At 42.3% G+C, this 15,391-nt stretch overlaps 1 protein-coding gene across 1 annotated transcript in view; it reads left to right on the plus strand.

The window, feature by feature from the left end:
- Positions 1–15,391, plus strand: part of magi3a (membrane associated guanylate kinase, WW and PDZ domain containing 3a) — a 70,925-nt gene that overhangs the window by 39,798 nt on the left and 15,736 nt on the right. The window contains exons 9-14 of the mRNA XM_037976889.1: positions 2,625–2,825; positions 4,596–5,219; positions 11,120–11,151; positions 12,781–13,048; positions 13,690–13,784; positions 14,615–14,807. Coding sequence (XP_037832817.1) covers positions 2,625–2,825; positions 4,596–5,219; positions 11,120–11,151; positions 12,781–13,048; positions 13,690–13,784; positions 14,615–14,807 — 1,413 coding nt within the window. The remainder of the gene's footprint in view (positions 1–2,624; positions 2,826–4,595; positions 5,220–11,119; positions 11,152–12,780; positions 13,049–13,689; positions 13,785–14,614; positions 14,808–15,391) is intronic.

Raw genomic sequence — 15,391 nt, forward strand, 5'->3', positions numbered from 1 at the left:
GGGGGGGCGGTGGGGGGGGACTTCTATCTCCCTAATGAGATTGATGTCCCACCGTCTATCAGTGTGGGAACTGCCAGGGAAGAATCCCAGCACACGGGGACCGAGCCCATAACTCAGGATCCCACAGGAGAAGGGCGAGCTAGGATTTAGTTAGAATTCACCTCTTTCTGTCAGTGCCAGCTCTGTTTCTCTCTGCTCCTTTCTGTCCCATCAATCTCCCTCACTTTTCTAACACACTCACACACTCCTCTAATATAATTCATTTCCTGTCTTCTTTGGAGATACCTCATTTGCACATCCTGCCGGCACCACAGAGGAAATTTGCTGTGAATGAAAAGTTTACCTGGAAAATAAAATCGGGATAAATTTATCCCTGCAGGCGGACATGCTGGTCGTCTGCAGAGGGGCAAGAGATGTTTATGGGAGAGTGATGTGCCATCGTGCGTGTTGTCACTGCCTCAGTTTTGTTCTGAAGGAGACAGATGGCAGATTAAAGGGAAGCTTATCAGTTTGTCTTCTGGCTTGTTAACCTGGGCCTTTTAACAATATGCGCCTCTCTTCTTGAAAGTGAAGTTGTTTTAATCCTTATTTTTTATACACAGCAGAAGTAATTTTCCAGTGTATTTAGAAGACTATAAATAAATCAATTAAAGACCTATTATTCCATGACAGAATGCGTATCACCCACCTCCTTTCAGGTCAGAGTTTTGTACGAAGATCGTCTTATGTTGTAGCAGTTTAGGACAAACCCTGAAAGTAGCGTTACGCACGATCTCACACAATATCGCAAAATCTCCCGCTCAGAGTAGTGGGTCTCAGCTGCTACCACATCAAATGTTAGCTCATTACATGTGCAACTGATGGAGCTAGAGTCATTTTTGTGTCATCTTCAACTGGGTTGGTTCCAAACCTTAAAAATCTGTCCAGTGGTTTATGAGATTTGTTGCTATCAGACCAACACACGAACATGAACACATACACATGTAAACACTCTCAAAAGGCACTTTGAAACTGAACCGTTATAGGACTCTGAGCGTTATAAAGACCTAACATTTGTGTTTGCATCGTCAGGAGAATGCTGTGATTGGTTAATACAAGGGCGACAGTCAGTGCAATCACATCGTCTATGTTGAAATCTTAAAGCGGAGCTTGAAAGTGCGCCACAAACATTCAGAGCGAGGAGTTATTGGAGCCAAGTCCCGTACGATGGATCAGTCCACTTCCAGCTGCATATGTTCAATAAGACACACAACAGTGAGAACTGAGTAGCTTCTGAATTAGCGATGTGAAGTCGGTTTTAATAGTGCAGGTGCTGAAAGAGCTTTCGGTTTGCTTGGCTAATAAACGCACATCACTCAAGACTCGTTACTAAGCTATGAAAGCTCCTATGTACTCTGGAACAGGAGCTAAAATCAACCATAAGGACTACGAACAGCCACAGCGCAGGTGGTGTGGAAACAAAAGAAGACAAACTACCTCAAACAGTTATAAGGACTGGTCCTCTGTGGTCCAAACGCACCTATGGACTCACTTTGGAAAGCAATTGTCACTCATCACAGTCTCCCCCCCTTCTTGCATCCAGATATGTAAACTGAAACTGTATGACACAAGAAGGAAGCTGCAGATCAACCCTGTACACAAATGTTGTGTTTTCTAGGTCAGAATCCCGAAGAAAAACCTTTATGAGAAAATGCTGACATCATGTTTTTCAAGTCCAAGATTAATAGAAAACATCCAAGCTGTTTAGAAGAAGTTGTCTAAAAGCCAATGCCATATTTTCCAGATTATAAGGCACACTTAAAATCCTTCAATTTTCTCAAAAAACAACAGTGCGCCTTATAATCTGGAGTGCCTTATATATGTAAGAAGTCGTAATGTTTTAGTACGACTTTGGTAAACTACAAAGCCACACCGCTTGCAGCATTAAGGCTCAGTTATAGTCGCCCTTAGTAGTATTGCACAGGGCTTAGCGCGTGGTGGAGGCGTTTATACTTCACGTTTACGTTGGTGCAGCATTCTCCAAAAAGACAGGGGCTGTTTTATTTCGCTTAATGCGCCTTATAATCCAGTGCGCCATATAGTGTGGAAAATATGGTATATGTGATGATATGGGGATTCTTCATTGCTCAGTGTTTGCATGACTTACGTATGTGTGAAGGTGTTCTATTTTAGATATATAACCCATCATAAAGAGATGGCAACACACTGTCAAGCAGCTTAAATCTTCACTAAAAGTGGGCACAAGTTTAACTTGCACAAGTGCTACATTTAGTATCATTAATAGCCAAACAATAAAAGTGTCATTTTAACAAAAAGTTGATGTAACACAGTGGTGAGCAGCGTTTTAGAGTGCGTTCCTAGCATTAATTTGAATTTTTTTTATATATTTTCTAAAGCCAGTTAGTAAAGACAGTGAAATACTTTTGATTTTCTGTGCATCAATTCCTTGATTTTGCATTTAATAAATAAAAGCTAGAAGCATAAGAAAAATATACAAATGTGAGTTTTTGTAGCATTCTGGAAACTTTTCTACATAAAGAGGTTTGTAGCTGCAGTAATAGACTTATAGTAGCCGATGTTTCCCCTTCCTCACTTTCCACATCTCTTTTCCTTTCCCACTGCAGGAGAGGAGCCTGCTCGGGGAGCACGGGGTTTCACACGAGATCCCTCTCAGCTGCAGGGTTCCATCCTGCAGACGGCACTTAGGAAAAGCCCACAGGGATTTGGGTTCACCATCATCGGAGGAGACCGCCCAGACGAGTTCCTTCAGGTCAAAAACGTCCTCCCTGATGGACCCGCTGCACACGACAAAAGGATTGCCCCAGGTAATTTTCCCCTCACGCAAATTAATTATAAATATGTCCTCCGGCGTCTGGACTTCAGCAGTTATAGGTCTGTATGCTGAAAACGTCGGCCATCATACAAGACGAACTTACCTTAAAGGAAGGACCAGGGGAGAGATTAGATCTTGCTTTTTGTCCAAACAAAACTTTATCTCACTGACGTGAACGCTGTTTACCTGGGATACTGTATACTTCACCTTGAACATCACATTACCGGATCACATAAAACCACCCGGCACTGTTATGAGCAGCAATGAAAAGTGGCTGAAGACGTGTCCAGCTTACGGTCAAATTTTATTTGCGCTCATATATTAGAGCTTGAATTTGTCCGACACCACTCATCTTGAGACTGGTCGTTTTTAAAGTGATGTTTTGACAAAAAGTTATCAATAGTTAGTACTTTATCAGCCGTGGCATCTGTCATAGAGCATGAACTAGGGCGTAAAGGGCAGAAGTCTTCATCCAGGCTAGGCTAATGGCTAGCCAGGCGAGGGTCTGTTTTTAATTTTGTTTTAAATAAAACGTCTCTTTCTCAAAAATGTCTCAAAAAAGCAAGAAAGAACTCTTTATTAGCTAATATTAAACCTCAAATGAATGTATCGGCCCACCAGTCAGTCAGAACTTTACTCAACTGCCAATGGACTGATACATTCAGGAGTGTCAGGATGTTGACATCTTTCGATTGAGAAAATGGCGACAAACTGTCATGCAAGAGTGTAGAAATTTAATATTAACTACTGCAATGTTTTTCACACTGGTGTGTTGTTTTTTTGAGAATGAATTGTTCTGATGTCTGATGTCACGGCTGAAAAGGTACTAGCTAACTATTTGACAAAATATCACTTCAAAAATGATCAAACTATCCCTTTAAGGCAGGAGGGAGAGTTCTACATGTAGCTTTCTGAGTGTATTTTCTGAGATGTGCACTAGTAACACACATGAGCCATGAGTTTCTTGGGGAAAAAAAAAAAAACTACATTTTTGTGTGCCTGACCTGATTCAGAGATCACATGTACAGGACTTCGAAAAACTTGTGCAAACTGCCTTAGGATCCAACATAACGCTAATATCGATTGCCACATGAGCTCTGCTGCTGAGAATCAACGTGTAAAACGGAACGGAGAGGGTAATTATTTTCACTGTCTCATTTCCCTCGAGAGGGAGGGTAATTGACTGTACCAAAAGATGAATGTAATTAATTTCATCGGGTTTTAAACAGCGGGCCGCAGAGTGGAACAACGTTTTCTGGCATTTCCCGCTTTGGACCTGTCGTATTTATTCATGGCATCGAGTGGACTGTTTAAGCTCCCTGAGCGTGTTTATTTCACTCACCTTTTTTAGACGTTATTAGCTTAGACATTGGGGGGGGTGGGGTCGAAATGCGATGAGTCGGAGCCTCCACGTTGGTATATGAAGCTCATTACCGGAGTGAAACCTTCATTGTGTTTGCTTGAGGAGAGTATCGATTGTGTAGGTGGACTGGATCCTTCACTGGGCTCCGAGCCAGCTATCCAGTCAGCAGTTCAGCTGGTTATCCAGACCTGTATCTGAGCCAGGCCAAGGATGCTGAGGTTCTAACACATACAGGGAGATGAAAGGTGGGGGTGAGAAGAATCAGTATTCCACCCATCTTGTTCTGTTTTCTGCCCTCTCCCTTCATATTAACATATTTTCTAAGAACTAGGGAACAGAAACAGATGCTGCTTATGTAATCCAGCTCATTTTCTCCCCTCTCTCTGTTTATCTTTTTAGGTGACGTCATTGTGGACATTAACAGAGCATGTGTGCTGGGGAAGACTCACGCCGATGTGGTCCAGATGTTCCAGTCCATCCCAGTCAACCAGTATGTGGAATTAGTCCTGTGCCGGGGCTACCCTCTGCCCGAGGACTCCAGCAGCAGCGAGGAAGCATCGGCAAGCCTCAACGCCTCAAAGGATGCCTCCCCGTCCACCTCCACCCCGCAGGACCACCACATCACAGTCCCAGACGGGGGAGCCCCGTCCCGGCAGGCTTCCTCGATGCCACCTATGAGCAACGGAGGGCGCCACCACCACCATGCTCACCCGCAGCAGCAGCAACACGCCCCTCCTGCCCAGAACCAGGAGGCACCGGACGCCACTCTGCTGCAGCCGGAGCTGGTGAGCGTACCGCTGGTGAAAGGCCCGGGGGGGTTCGGCTTCGCCATCGCAGACTGCCCCCTGGGACAGAAGGTGAAGATGATCCTGGACGCCCAGTGGTGCCGCGGCTTGCTGAAGGGCGACGTCATCAAGGAAATCAACAGGCAGAACGTCCAAACGCTGAGCCACTCCCAGGTGGTGGACATCCTCAAAGACCTGCCAGTGGGCAGCGAGGTCAACGTGCTGGTGCTGAGAGGAGGTGAGTCAGGAGGGGGGATCACAGTGCTGCTGGGGGGGGTAACTTTGTTTAATCACCCTCCACAGGAAGGAAGGTGAGCGATAAGGTTTTTGCCCGTTCTTGTGCTAGTCTGTTGGCGAAATATCTCATGAACCACTGGATGAAATTTAATGAAACTTGCAGTACGTAACCATTGGATGCACATCTACAACTGCTTAACATTTGAAGTCAACTTGATTCAAGATGTCCGCTAAAGCTAACTGACCTTAAAAAACATAAATGTAGCTGAAACTGTGTCAGTTTTACAGATATAGGCACAAAATTTGGTGTGGTAGTAGCTGAGACTGATCTCCAGTACCTATTTGAAGCCCTAACAGATTGTTCAAGATTTCTGTGTAAAATGTTGCCATTAACAATTGAAGGTCAATTATGTCTGTTAACAAAATATCTTATGAACCACTGCACAGATTTCTATATGACTTTCCAAAAATATTCATTGGATGTAACTCTACAACTGATTAACATTTGAATCCAATCCGATTCAAGTAGGCTGCACAGCTAATCAACTTTAGAAAATACAAAAATGGCTACAATTGACTCAATTTTACAGATATTTTGCTATAATTTGGTGTTGTAGCTGGGCGTCACTAACAACTCACACTCCCAAGTGCTACTCATTGTGAAAGATCTTAGCTTGAAACTTTTACATTAACTTAAGGAGTCAACCCTGGTTGTCTGTTAGCAAAATATTTCATGAACCACTGGAGGGATTCTTATGAAACTTTAAGAAAGTAATTATTAGATGTACATGTAGAACTGATTAACTTTCGGATTTACCCCAAATCAAGATGGCTGTCGCAGCTAATCAATATCAGCCAACACAAAAATAGCTATAACTCAGTCAGTTTCACAGATATTGAGCTCAAATTTGATGTGGCATTTGCTAAGAGTCACACGTCCTCTGAGCCTGAGGATTGTGCGTCATGTTATTGTCAGGTTTTGACCTAAAAGGTTACAAGTCATTTTCAGCATAAGACTATCTCCGTTGTCTTAAAAAGCGTTGTTAGCATTGTTTCAAGGAATGCTCGGCCTTTAACAATAATCTGTCAGGGTTATGTTCAGACAACAAGCAGGTATTATAGCCTGGGGACAGTGTGGCGGTTTTATTCTTGCACGGCTGAAATCCTTTAATCCCCTCACAGATTTTGATCACTAGTTGTGTGTTTGACTCGCGTTTCACTTTTAGCATCAACACAAAAAAAAAAAGCCACAGAGCGAACAGCTTGCATATCAAATACGTTTCTTGAGAGACAGTAAGACGGCGACGTTATTGTCTAAGATCTTCCAAGTGTAGAGAGGATGAGATTTACTGTATCATGTACGATGTTTAATTTATAAATAACAGCATGGGTCTTGCGCTGCATGTCCTGCTTGAACACACACACTCTCCTGATGTTAAATAAAGCAATTTCACGCTCCGGTCCACGCCAGCTCTGCATCATTTACCATGCACCTTCCAAAACAGGAAGAATGTAAAGCTCGGTCACATGGTGAGCTGTGCCGGGAAGATGGCAGTTACACTGATTCACCCGCTGCCTTGAGAGAAGGAGGGAGGCAAGGCAGGAGAGGCAGAGCATGGTGGGTAATCAGCGCTCGTCTTTTGACTTCATGCCTTCACAGATTTGAAGAACTTGTTCTTTTTTTCTTTTTTTTTTCCCCCTCTTTGCCTTTGCTGCAGTGCAGCAGCCTAGATTCAAGAGATCAGTGTTGCACCCACACATCACACACACGCTGAGCCGGGTTCTGCTCCGCGCTCCGGGGGCTTGTCGTGTATGTGCATTAATCGCACGCGTGCACATGCCCCGTGTGTGTGTGTGTGTGTGTGTGTGTGTGTGTCACTGCTCAAAGAGAGCAGAGGATCACAGCTTCCCGGGACTCAGAGAAGAAGAGCTGCTGGGCGTCACACAGGTCACACGTAGACCTGGATCAGGGTCGGCTTCACTTTCAACCAGCAGCAAGAGCTCCCTCTGATGACGGCAGTGGAAGGAAACAGACAAGGATTTAAATCCGTAAATGAAACAAAGTGCCTTTCGCTACGAGAAATGGAGACTTACACACCGTACACTGATCTATTACTGTACAAATAGTTATATCTTTTAAAGCGTTCTTGTTCGGAATCAGTTCAGGGAGAATCTGTGATGCAGATGTGCCGGCTGAAACAGATGAAGAATTAATAAACTTTAATTAGCTTACCGAGCAAAGGAGCAAACAAAGGCGCCGCAGAGGCAGGAAATCCAAATCAGACCAGGCACGAATCTAAACCTGAATACTTCAAACACATGGAATGAGCTGGAAACCGAGGAGTGGAAAAACAGGCAGGAAAGGATCCGGTAAGGATCAAAGAAAACCAGCGGGGGGGGGGAGCAGAAACCAGAGGTACAGTTGAAATGTCAAAAAAATGACCTCCATTCCTCTTCTCTCAGGTACTGGCAGGTGTTATGTGGTTAAGGAGAAGTAGCAGGACGTGTACGTTAAGAAATGTTGATATCAGCATCTTAAATTAGGTTTTTTGAAGGAGAACTTATGAATATGATAATTTATACAAAATAATTGAGGCAGATCGATTGATATGATCAGCTGGATGATGAGAGGCCAGATTTAATCTTTTTTTTAATATATTCTGCACCTGCCACACCAAAGCACACTAAACCAGTTAAAAGGCAGACACATCAGTGGACAGCAGTTGACATTATACCTTTAAAACTCCCGCTGTGACAGTCAGACAAAAAACAATTGGACATTTTAAACATTCAGTCTCAGAGATATTCTGCAGCAGCTCATCCTGTCAATTTAAAGACTCCAGCAGGGAATACGTAACTGCTGGGGTTAGTACTTTCTACATGCGACAGTCTCTGGGCCGTGGGAATACACAAATCTGAGCACGAGCTTTGGAAAAGAAAACCATCGTTCAAGGAGTTAAAACACATTTTCAACGTAATTGTAAAAAGTGTAAGAACAATTATGTAGTACTCGTGTTGGCATGTGATATCAGCAAGTGGTCAATTGTATGAACTTGTACTCAGTTTGAAAAACAAAAAAATGGAGCATTGGTACATACCCAGGGTATATGTGGAATTATAAGGGCACCAACAATGTTTACAGTGTTTTTTTCAGGAACCGTTTCCAGTCACATGACGTGCTCAGATAGAAGACCAACATTTCCTACAACCAATCAGCTTTATTTATACTATTAGGTAGATTTGGTTAAGGTGAAGTGAGACAGCTTTCCTGCCAGACAGGAAACTAGACATAGAAACAATAAATATAAATATAACATGATTCAAAAATGGCCCAGTGCTCAATACTTAAAAAAAAAAAAAAATCAGAAAAATTAGAAAATAAAAAAATAAGATAAAGAAAAATTAAACAACATTAAAACTATGCTTAATCAAATTTTGGAAGCTTGTGGCAACTTGTCATTCATTCCATAAACACGGACCTGGAAGAAATTGATGTGCTGTTGCGGGTTTTGGTTTGCACTTTACTTGAAAACAAAAAAGAAAAAAAAAATGAAGGTGCCGTTTTGATACAGATACGACTTCTGATGTTGCTCATGTGGAATTAGAAGGTCCAGCTAGTTTCAAAGAACCCATTCGAATCAAGAAAGGAGGAGGCTAAACTGCTGTTGCTAAATGCTAAATGCTAATGCGTTCATTACATTTCCTCGACACACTCTTTTCCTCAGTCAGACCCCCCACTCTCTACACACTCACACACGAGAATCTAGTAGATTACACAATAACAATTTAAACTGTTATAGTAATGGACCAGAAACAAAGAGGGAAACTGTCTTCATAAATCAACCTTCGGCTTCCCTGATTTCTGAATCTGCATCACCATTGACCTTTACTTCATAATCCAAACTAATGATCCAATGAGGCCATGAAACACACACACACACACACACACACACACACTTGGCCCACTCTTCTTGTACCACCGTTTTAACACAATCTAGATTTCAAAAAGTGCTTTCCGTTTCGTTTTTTTTCCTCCACACAACGCTCTCTGATTTGTGTTTGCAGTTTGCTCTCACAGAAGCTTTGACGTGGAGCAGGGCTGGAGATCAAACTCCGATCCTCCAATTAGAAGCTGATTATTCTACTACTAAGCCCCAGCTGCAGCCTCTCGTCCTCCACCCTTGTGTTTATTTACACGACTGCCAAGTGTTGCTGCGAAGTGCCATTAGATATAATAAGTTCTAGTTCTCACAGAAAGGATGCTGCAGCGTTTTCTGAGCTGAAAGGAAATGCTGAGGAAAGCAATGACGCTTCTTTTCTGAACATCTTCGACGTCTACCGAAGGAGGAAGGGGAATAATGTTTTCTCCCGTGTTTGTGTTCTGCGTGTGATTGTCTGTACCGTTAGCAAAATATCCAATGAATTACTGAACGGATTTAATCAAACCCTCAGAATGTAGTCACTGGGTCAACATCTACAGCTGATTACCTTCAGGGGTAAACTCGATTCAAGATGGCTGCCACAGCTAAGCAACGTTAGGAAACATAAAAATGTCTACAACTCAGTCAGTTTTACAGATATTGAGCTGAAATGTGGTGTGGCAGTAGCTGAGACTGAGCCCTATTTAAACATCTGAGAGCTAACGGATTGGTTCAGACCTTAAAACTCACCATTAACTTTTGAATCAACAATGTCTATTTGTTAGCAAAATATCTCATGAACCACTGAACAGAGTTTAAAGAAAATTTCAGAAATAGATCGTTGTGTTGACATCTACAGCTGTTTAACTTTCAGACTCAACCCAATTCAAGATGGCCGCCTCAGCCAACTGGCCTTAATAAACGCAGATATGGCTAAAACTCAGCCAATTTTACAGACATCAAGCTTCAATTTGATGTGGTAGCAGCTGAGCATTGTGCCCAAACCATACTCTGAGGGCATCACAATGCACCACATCTTTGCATAAAACCTTTGCATTAATTGTTGCAAGTCAACCAAGTTTGTCTGTTAGCAAATTATTTCATAAACCACTTGATGGATTGTAATGAAACTCCTAGAAAGTAATTATTGGCTGTCCATCTATAATTGATTAACTTTTGGAGTCAGTCCAATTCAAGATGGCTGCTACAGCTAATCAATTTGAGACTACAAATAAATGGCTGTACCTCAGTGAAATGTGCTGTTATTGAGCCAAAGCTGGGTGTGGTAGTAGCTGACAGTAATTCACAACACGTGCTCCAAGTGTGAACAGATCTCACAAGACATTGTACAAGGTCACACGTAACGTGATTTTCAAGGTTTGAAAGATTTCCCAACCAACGATGATCTTTGTCTAAAACTCTGGCATGAAAGGCAACGAGTAATATGCATTCCTTCAAGGATTGCTAGGTCGTTAATTCAAACAGCTCTTGTCCTGGCTACCAGTCTGTAAAAGAAAAAACTAGTTTCAAAGTAAAGGTGTGAAGCTAATTAGGCTACAAGACATCATAAATTCATAAAAACAGAAAGACACACAAACTTAAAGGACTGGACTAAGAAAAGCAAAGGGTCCAATCAAATCCACAAACTGTAAAATCAGCTCTGGAGACAGGTGCATATTTTCCCTTGGCTTCAGGTCTGCCCTGTCCTCTAATCCTGTAAATACAGGAGAAACATGCATGATACTTGAGCCTACTGCCCCCTGCTGGTTAATCTGAGGCCAACACAAGGTTCTTACCCTGACTGAGAGAGCAAAAAGTTGGGCGAGGTTTCAGAAAAATGACAAAGAACAGAGAAAGATTCAGTATTTATAAAATAAACGATTTAAACTGACCAACAGATATGAAGGTAAAGTGTTTGTCACCATGTGTTTATTCAGGTTTCTTAAAGACTTAACCTTCGCTTTTGCTTCTCTGTTGACAGGTCAAACATCTCCGGTGAAATCCCTAAAACCTGTAAGTTCGAGTTTTTGCTCTTCTTCTTCTTCGCTCGCATGAATGCGTGATTTAACGGGAAAGGGAAGCGGCGACAAATCTGCTGCTGGATTATTAATCCGTAAGCAGTTTTAACTCCGTCGCTGGTGTTCAGTGTGGCTGCCGTTCGCTGCATTATTCAGGAAGCCCACATTAGGCAGCTTGTTATTTCTGGAGCTGTGTGTGGGTAAATACACCGGCTCCGTGCAAACAGCAACTTAACATCCCTCTGTGTTTGGGTGTGTAAGACGATAGGCTACGTTCAACAGCTTGTCCCTGAGCTGCTCCTCCGTGCTGCGCTCTGAAGAAAAACTGAGGAGCTGAGGCCCAAACGGGCTTACTCATACTGTTTTGTTGCTGAAACACGGCATTTTTTCTGCTTTTGGATGTGCTATTTTTAAGGCCTTCTCCCATGCAGAGTAAATCCATCTGAAGTTTTTACTGCATCCTTGCGACGGCAGACAAGGATCACGGAGACAGAATATTTACTCAGCCTGTAATTCTTCTTTTCCCGTCCCAATTTTTTGATTCGCCGCTCCTCCTGCAGCTTCAAGGAAAGTCTGCACAAAACAAACATGCCAACGTGCAGCTCAGTCAGGAACAGCGTTTTATGACTTTTGGTAGCAGCACATTATATAGCTTAGAAGAAATTTACAAAAGAATAAATAAATAAATAAACTTTGAAAAGTTTCCCCATACACAACAATAGGTTTTTGGCAAAACTCCAGATCTCTGGCATACTGTACTTCACTGTAGGGTCATGAAAAATTGGACTTTATATGACTGAACTGCTATTTTGAGATATTTAACATGTTTTTTTAACACAACCACAGTTTAAGATTTATGATTTTACCACAGAATTCTTAACTTAGCCTATGTTCTTTTAGGGAGTGAGAGCTACAGGTGTGGGGTTACCATGGTGACCCTAATGAGCGCCTAGCTGCGGCTTCAACATTTCTTTCGATCTTAGTGCTGTTTACGCTGCTTATACAAATTTGCTGTATAAACTTATACAGCTTATAAATTTTCTTTTGCCCGAGCAAAGAAAATGTTTTTTTTTTTTAAATGATCGTTCAGATTTTTATGTCAGCCTTGTGGTTAATGGCTGAGTATGTGACTGAATAATTTTAATAAGACATTCTTTGTTATACTGTATGTATGTTCAATAGGTGGGTACTCAGCTAAAGATACATATTTTGAGTCTTTTTGAAGCTAATTCTCAGTAATTGGACTTTTTTGTTTCATGTTTGTGTGTGAAAGCCCTGTTGAGTCGGTTTAAAAAGATAAAAAAAACATCTGAAGTTACTGAAATTAAGTGCTTTGGGTTTAATTAAATCCAGCTAATTAATCCCTTTATAGCATCTCAGGTTCAATCTGCACCATCGTTTCATCTTTTTACAAAAGGAATCCTCAAATTATTATTGGGCTTTAAAGAATGTTGGACATATGTTGGAATTTTGAGAAGTAGCTGCATCGGCTTCTGTTTCTGTTGGCTGGAAACAGATGTTTGTTTTTTAAATGTTTCATACCTTATAAAAGTTTGCCTTGTTGTCATTGTGAAGTCACGTTAATCAGCTGTTTGTCCTCCCCCCTCTGGTTCCTTTGGTGCAGTGCACAGCTCCCGTGTCCCACGGAGGGTCCCAGCCCAGTCTTCATCAGGCTTCTCATCCCGTTTCCCAGCAGCTGTCCCACCCGTCCCTCCAGCCCACCATCCAGCACCAGCAGCAGCAGCAGCAGCGGCAGGAGATGGCGAACAGCACGGAGACCCTCAGTCAGCAGGAGGCACTCCCCGTTTCTGTCAACACCCTGCGCTCGTCTTCACCCAAACCAGACCCCTCTGAGCTCTACCTCAAGTCCAAAGCGTTGTTGGACAGCAGGCGTAAGTGGACAATGGAGCTTTAATGCCTACTGTATGTCCACTGCAAAATAAATAACCACACCTTTTATTTTATTTCTGTTAAACGGTTTTTATCGCCCGCCACCAAGAGGCAAAAGCTGGGCAATAATGTGCCTGTCTGCCAGGCCAAATTTTATTGAAACTGTCAGGAAATACTCGATGGATGTACATCTACAGCTGCTTAACGTTTTGAGTCACCCTGATTCAAGATGGCTGCCACACCCACCTGACCTTAAAGAAAAAGCACATAAATGGCTATAATTCAGTCCATTTTACAAATATTGGGCTTAAATCTGCTGTGCTGATAGCTGACAGCCATCCCCAACACATTCTGAGCTCTAACAGATTGCCCGAGATTTAATAAAACTTTCTGTAACTAATCATCAGATGATCCATATACAACTGATTTATTTTTGAAGCCCACCCAATTCAGGATGGTTGCCCCACAAAACAAAAATGGCTCTAATTCGTCCAATTTTCCAGCTATTTTGGTGTGATCGCAGCTGAGAATGTCTGTTCTCTAAATGAAGGAGTTTGACTTTTCGAATACATCAAATACGTTGTGCATTAAAGAAAACCTTCTGGTACTTTTTGATGACCGTGCTCCCCTTCCCTCTCTGCAGCACTGCACACCAAGGACCTGGATGTGTTCATCAAAAGAAACCAGGAGTCAGGCTTTGGCTTCAGAGTCCTGGGAGGAGAAGGGCCGGATCAGCCGGTGAGGAGCAGGGTCCAGCTGGTTAAAGTGAGCCGTGCAATGCTGCTGTAATCCCCAAATCCTCAAACACAACACAGCAGCAGTTAGACACCCAATCTGAACTGCTGATATTGGAAATCAAATGCTTTTAGATGATAAAACCAACAAACAGCAGCTTATCTGAATGCTATTATTTTACTGTTTTTTTTTTGCAGTCTACTTCTTCTGCATACTTTGTTATTTTAGCCAATCATATATCAAAACAATCAGCTCATACACGAGCTGGGTGCTATGACTTGTGGTTTTTGTAACTTTTATAGTTTTTTATCTATACATATATTACTTTATTTACAAAAAGAAATTCACTGAGATCTTTTCAATTCCTTCAGAAACATTGTTCTGTTTGAACTCTGCTTCAGCATACTTGTTCTGCTTTTGTCTTCATATGCTACTTTTAGTTCTTAGCTACCATTCTGCTCCTTTTAACTAGCATTTTGCCACTTTTAACTTTTAGCTACCCTTTTACTACTCTTAGCTTTTAGCTAGCATTCTGCCATTTATAGCTTCTAGATAGTTTTTTTGGTACTTTAAGCTTCTAGCAAGCCTTTCAACATTTTTAGGTTTTAGCTATCCTTTTGCTACTTTTGGTGTTTAATTAGCAATTTGCAACTTTTAGCTTACAGCTAAAAATATAGCTAGCGTTTAGCTATTTCTTTTATACTCTTATCTTAGCTGTATCGTTTCTCTAGTTTTAGATCAGATGCAGAGTTTTTGGGGGATTCCAGCTGGCTGTTCTCAGCCCGTCACTCTGCCCTGACACGGCTCCGTCTAACCTCCTCCTACACCCACAGGTCTACATCGGCGCGATCGTCCCGCTGGGTGCAGCTGAGAAGGACGGGCGCCTGCGTGCCGGAGATGAGCTGCTTTGTATAGACGGCGTTCCCGTCAAGGGCAAATCCCACAAACAGGTGCTGGAACTGATGACCAACGCCGCCCGGAACGGCCAGGTCATGCTCACCGTCCGCAGGAAACTGGCTCACTCAGGTGGGTCTGCTTTCGGATAATCGGCTCTGCATTCCTCCGAGGGGCACTTAGAGCTCCGTTTCTTCATCTCCTTCTTTGGCTGAGATCAGCGAGCCGGAGGAGAACCTCTGAGAAAAAAAAAAGACTTTGATGTGGGATTTACTCTGTAATCCTTTACAGTTTACTCTGGGTGAATTCCTTGTTGAAAAAAAAAAAAACTCAGAATAAATGAGGTTCTATAAAAACCACTGTTATCTCGTTCTACTAAGTGGATATTATTCCAAGAAGAAAATCTGAAAAGTTGTCTTTTTTTTTTTTTTAGCAAAGAGAATCAAAACATTTCAAAGTGAGGAGGAAAGTAAAGCGTTCGCTTGCTGTTTGTTAAGCCTGAATGGAGTTGTGTAAACGGTGATGAAAAGTGTTGCAGCTGGTGGAGTTGATGACAAAAAAGAGACACGCTGAGTTTTTCTTTACAACAGCTCATACCTCCTGCTGCACCACGGCTGCTTTAGCCTCGCAAATAGCCCCTCCGCTCTTAGTTGGAGCACACTTGAAATAACTGCGCAGAAATGAAGCATCGGTCTTGAAGGGTTTATGCTTTTTAT

Source organism: Kryptolebias marmoratus, linkage group LG8 (assembly GCF_001649575.2).
Source record: "Kryptolebias marmoratus isolate JLee-2015 linkage group LG8, ASM164957v2, whole genome shotgun sequence".
NCBI lineage: Eukaryota > Metazoa > Chordata > Actinopteri > Cyprinodontiformes > Rivulidae > Kryptolebias > Kryptolebias marmoratus.